The following is a 3,976-nucleotide window of genomic DNA, read 5'->3' as shown; positions in this document are numbered from 1 at the left end:
GGGGGTGGAAGCACGGAATAGTCTAATTCTCGATGACTTGGTTGAACACCGATGGAGGGTGAAGGAACTGCGCACAGGGGCGGGTAGAAGGCTGGGCATCACCAAGTTGATTCAACTAAGTGGACGACACGAAACCGACAGACTCCGGACTGAGCCGAGCTGGGCGCTGGCGTGAGTCAGCAAAACGCCGCGGCCTCAAGGCCTGGGGGACGCACGGCGCCACGTGCCTGCGGGGAAGGCTCCGAGCTAGCAAAGCAGCCCACTTCCACGACAGCGGGGCTCCCCTCGCAGCACCTCCTGTGCTCCTCGCCCTGACAAACCTCGGGCGACTCCGCCACACCCTCGATCTCTTCTCCACTTTCCAGAAGGCGGTGAAAACCGCACAGGTGACTAAGAGCCGTGAAACAGACACTGCGCAGGCGCACAGGCCGCCGTCCCTGCTGGACACGACGGCGCGTGTGTGCAGTTCCTGTAGCCCCGCCCCCTGAGCTCACGCAGACCTCGGCTTTCTTACGTCATTGCTGCGCGTGCGCCTTGGGAAGAAGGGGGCGCGGTTTCAGGGGGGAAGGGCAGAGAGGCGGTCCTAGGCCCAGGTCTCATCACGACTGCGCAGACGGGATTCCGGCTGAACATGGCGACTTGTGCCGATATCCTGCGGAGCGAGTTCCCAGAAATTGACGGGCAGGTCTTCGACTACGTGACCGGTGAGCGAAACGGAATTAACTGCCCGGGGAGGCCGAAATGGAGATCGTGGGGGAAGACTGAGGGTGGACAGTGCAGCAGACTGCCACCTGGTCTCTCCTCTGCGTGACCTCGTATCTTGAGGGCCGCTGGGGTCTGGAGCCCCGAGTGGGCTGAACAGACCCTGAAACTGCTTGTCTATCTGCCCTACCCGGTGTCGTTCTTGTTCTGCGGTACCCGGCCCAGGCGTCTTGCACAGCGGCAGCGCGGACTTCGAGTCTGTGGATGACCTAGTGGAAGCTGTGGGGGAACTATTGCAAGAAGTGTCCGGGGACAGCAAGGATGACGCGGGCATCAGGGCTGTCTGTCAGCGCATGTACAACACTCTACGCCTGTAGGTGCTAAGGGAAAGGAGTTGAAGGGCAAAGGGAAGCGAATGGAGTGCAGTCGTGGGGCAAGGTCTGAAGCCTGTAAATCTTTCCTCTCAACTGACTGCTTTCTGTCCCTACCACGCAGGGCTGAGCCACAGAACCAGGGAAACAGCCAGGTGCTGCTGGACGCCCCCATCCAGTTGTCAAAGATAATGGAAGACTACGGTGAGAGTGAGGGGAGATTGAACTAGCCGCCTTCTGCCTCCACCCCAGCCACCGCTCCTTGCAGCTCAGAACTCCCTCCATCTCTTCTACAACAGGGCTTGTAGGAGCTTGTGATATTTTGTGAACATAAAAGCTTGTGATGAGCAGGGCAGTGGTGGCACGTGCCTTTAGTCCCAGCATTTGGGAGTCAGAGGCAGGCATGAGTTCAAGGCCAGCCTGGTCTACAGAGAGAGTTCCAAGACAGCTAGGGCAACACAGAGAAACCCTGTCTGGAAAAAAAACAAAACCTTGTGATGAAGAGTATGACAGGAAGGTTCTCCAGGCTGTCGGCTGTAGTAGGAGGCACAGAGCCTTGGAGCTAAACATACTTGGTTTTGCCGGGTTTGTGCTTTAACCAACAGCATAGTCTTGTCTTTACGTGTGAGATCTTTTTCTTCCTTATTTCACGTTCAAGGCTGATAACCATCTATCCCAGTGTCATAATACTGTCTTAAAACACTGTCCTTGTTTTTTTGGTTTTTTTTTTTTTTTTTTTTTTTTTTTTTTTTTGGTTTTTCGAGACAGGGTTTCTCTGTGTAGCTTTGCGCCTTTCCTGGAACTCGCTTTGTAGACCAGGCTGGCCTCGAACTCACAGAGATCCGCCTGCCTCTGCCTCCCGAGTGCTGGGGTTAAAGGCGTGCACCACCACCGCCTGGCTGTCCTTGGTTCTTGTTAGTCACTCAGAGTCTTCTCTTCCCTTCCCTCATGGAGAAGGTGACTGCTTTTCTTATCACTTACAGACTGTGACACCAAACTTCCAGGACTGCTAAAGAGGGAACAGTCCTCGGTGAGGAGCAGAAGGGGGAAGGGGCTGTGTGTGTCTGTGGTGGGTGTGAGAGTTGACTGTCTAAAGAGCGGGTATATCTTTGGGGGAGGTTTCTGATGTTCTTCCTGTGAATCTCTGACTCTGTGTCATCGTGGGTAAGTGGTAAGGGTTTGAAGTGGTCCCTGCAGTGCCTTTTTGAACCTGTACCCTCTTCTAAACTGCCGGGTTTGGAATTCGCTCAGACAGTGAATGCGAAGAAACTAGAGAAGGCTGAAGCTCGGCTGAAGGCCAAGCAGGAGAAGCGCTCAGAGAAGGAAACACTGAAGACCAGCGGCCCTCTGTGAGTTTAGCAAGACGGGCTCAGAAGCGGGGAGGACAGGTTCTGGCGTTGAAAGGCTGTCGGGAGCCCTAAAAACTGTCCCTTTCTCCTTTTAAAGGGTCTTGGAGGAGGCGTCAGCTAGCCAGGCAGGCAGCAGAAAAGAGAGTCGGCTGGAATCATCTGGCAAGAACAAGTCCTATGATGTGCGAATTGAGAACTTCGACGTGTCTTTTGGTGACAGGTGAGGGGATGGCCAGTGGCAGGATCTTTCCGATTAGAGGAGAATCTGGAGTTATGAAATGGTACCAAAACAGTGTTAGAGTTCCTTTGCACCTCTTTCTAGATCATTCTTCATCTCTCTCCTACCACCCCTTCAGGGTACTGCTGGCTGGGGCGGATGTGAACTTGGCATGGGGCCGACGGTATGGGCTGGTGGGACGCAATGGTCTGGGGAAGACAACGTTGCTGAAGATGCTGGCCACCCGGAGCCTGCGGGTTCCAGCCCATATTTCCCTGCTGCACGTGGAGCAAGAGGTTGCCGGAGATGACACCTCCGCCCTGCAGAGTGTGCTGGAAAGTGACACCATACGGGAGGACCTGCTGCGGCAGGAACGGGAGCTCAGTGTCAAGATTGCTGCTGGCAGGTGAAGGCTCCAGGCTAGAGGTTTCGAGCAATAGCTCTCTGACCTGGTTGGTTGGTGTTGACCCAAGCTAGAGGTGTTTGGGAAGAGGCATGTCAAGTGAGAGAATGCCTGCAACAGGCTGGCCTGTGGGCAAGCCTGTAAGGCTTTTTCTTAATTGATGGTTGATGTGGGAGGACCCCGCTCAGTTATGAGTGGTGCCACCCCTGGGCTGGTAGTTCTGGGTTGAATAAGAAAGCAGTCTGAGCAAGCCATGAGAAGCAAGCGAGTGAGCAGTGGTTCATGGCTCTGCTTCAGCTCCTGCCTCCAGGTTCCTGCCTTGAGTTCCTGCCCTGACTTTCATCAGTGATGGAGTGTGACCTGAGTTTTATCATAGCAATAGAAACCTGGACATTAAGACACTGTCTTTTATAGAGTGTCTCTGTAATTCATGTGGCCTCCCTAGTAAGCAGCGGAGCTTGGGATTTGACCTGCTTTCCAACTTAGTGCGAGACTCCCTCTTAGACTGTCTTTCCACAAGCTGGTTGGGTCTTTTTCCTCCCCAGGGCAGAGGGCTCAGAAGCTGCACAGTTGGCAGAAGTCTATACCAAACTGGAGGAGATTGAGGCTGATAAGGCACCCGCCAGGTAAAATTCCCATGTCCTCTCCTCTTTAGTTGCTCTCTCATTTGAACTGTTCCAACTGGATTCTTCTCATTTTCATTCCCAGAGCATCAGTCATTCTTGCAGGGCTTGGTTTTACTCCTAAAATGCAGCAACAGCCTACCAAGTGAGTAAACTCGGCCATTCTTGGCTTTGAACACTACTGGCCCTGGCCCTGGCCCTGCCTGTCCTGATGAACACCCACCCCTAATGTGAGTCTTTTGTCATTAGGGAGTTCTCAGGTGGCTGGAGGATGAGGTTGGCCTTAGCTCGGGCTCTGTTTGCCAGGTGAG

At 54.0% G+C, this 3,976-nt stretch overlaps 1 protein-coding gene across 4 annotated transcripts in view; it reads left to right on the top strand.

Annotated features, from left to right (window-relative positions):
- The first annotated feature begins 570 nt into the window (after positions 1 to 570).
- Abcf3 (ATP binding cassette subfamily F member 3) overlaps positions 571 to 3,976 on the top strand; it is a 14,274-nt gene continuing 10,868 nt past the window's right edge. The window contains exons 1-10 of one of the 4 annotated variants that reach the window (XM_052740167.1): positions 571 to 704; positions 928 to 1,075; positions 1,198 to 1,277; positions 2,057 to 2,103; positions 2,325 to 2,422; positions 2,520 to 2,642; positions 2,779 to 3,045; positions 3,588 to 3,668; positions 3,751 to 3,810; positions 3,915 to 3,971. In XM_052740167.1, coding sequence (XP_052596127.1) covers positions 632 to 704; positions 928 to 1,075; positions 1,198 to 1,277; positions 2,057 to 2,103; positions 2,325 to 2,422; positions 2,520 to 2,642; positions 2,779 to 3,045; positions 3,588 to 3,668; positions 3,751 to 3,810; positions 3,915 to 3,971 — 1,034 coding nt within the window. In that variant the 5' untranslated portion in view covers positions 571 to 631. Of the gene's footprint in view, positions 705 to 927; positions 1,080 to 1,197; positions 1,278 to 2,056; positions 2,104 to 2,324; positions 2,423 to 2,519; positions 2,643 to 2,778; positions 3,046 to 3,562; positions 3,669 to 3,750; positions 3,811 to 3,914; positions 3,972 to 3,976 lie in introns of those variants that run through there. The other 3 variants (XM_052740168.1, XM_052740169.1, XM_052740170.1) reach the window with 3 other exon arrangements.

Source organism: Peromyscus californicus, unplaced genomic scaffold, assembly GCF_007827085.1.
Source record: "Peromyscus californicus insignis strain IS unplaced genomic scaffold, ASM782708v3 Scaffold_16__1_contigs__length_79575227, whole genome shotgun sequence".
Taxonomy (NCBI): domain Eukaryota; kingdom Metazoa; phylum Chordata; class Mammalia; order Rodentia; family Cricetidae; genus Peromyscus; species Peromyscus californicus.
The sequence above is the reverse complement of the archived record's forward strand: the minus strand, read 5'-3'. Positions and strand labels throughout refer to the sequence as shown.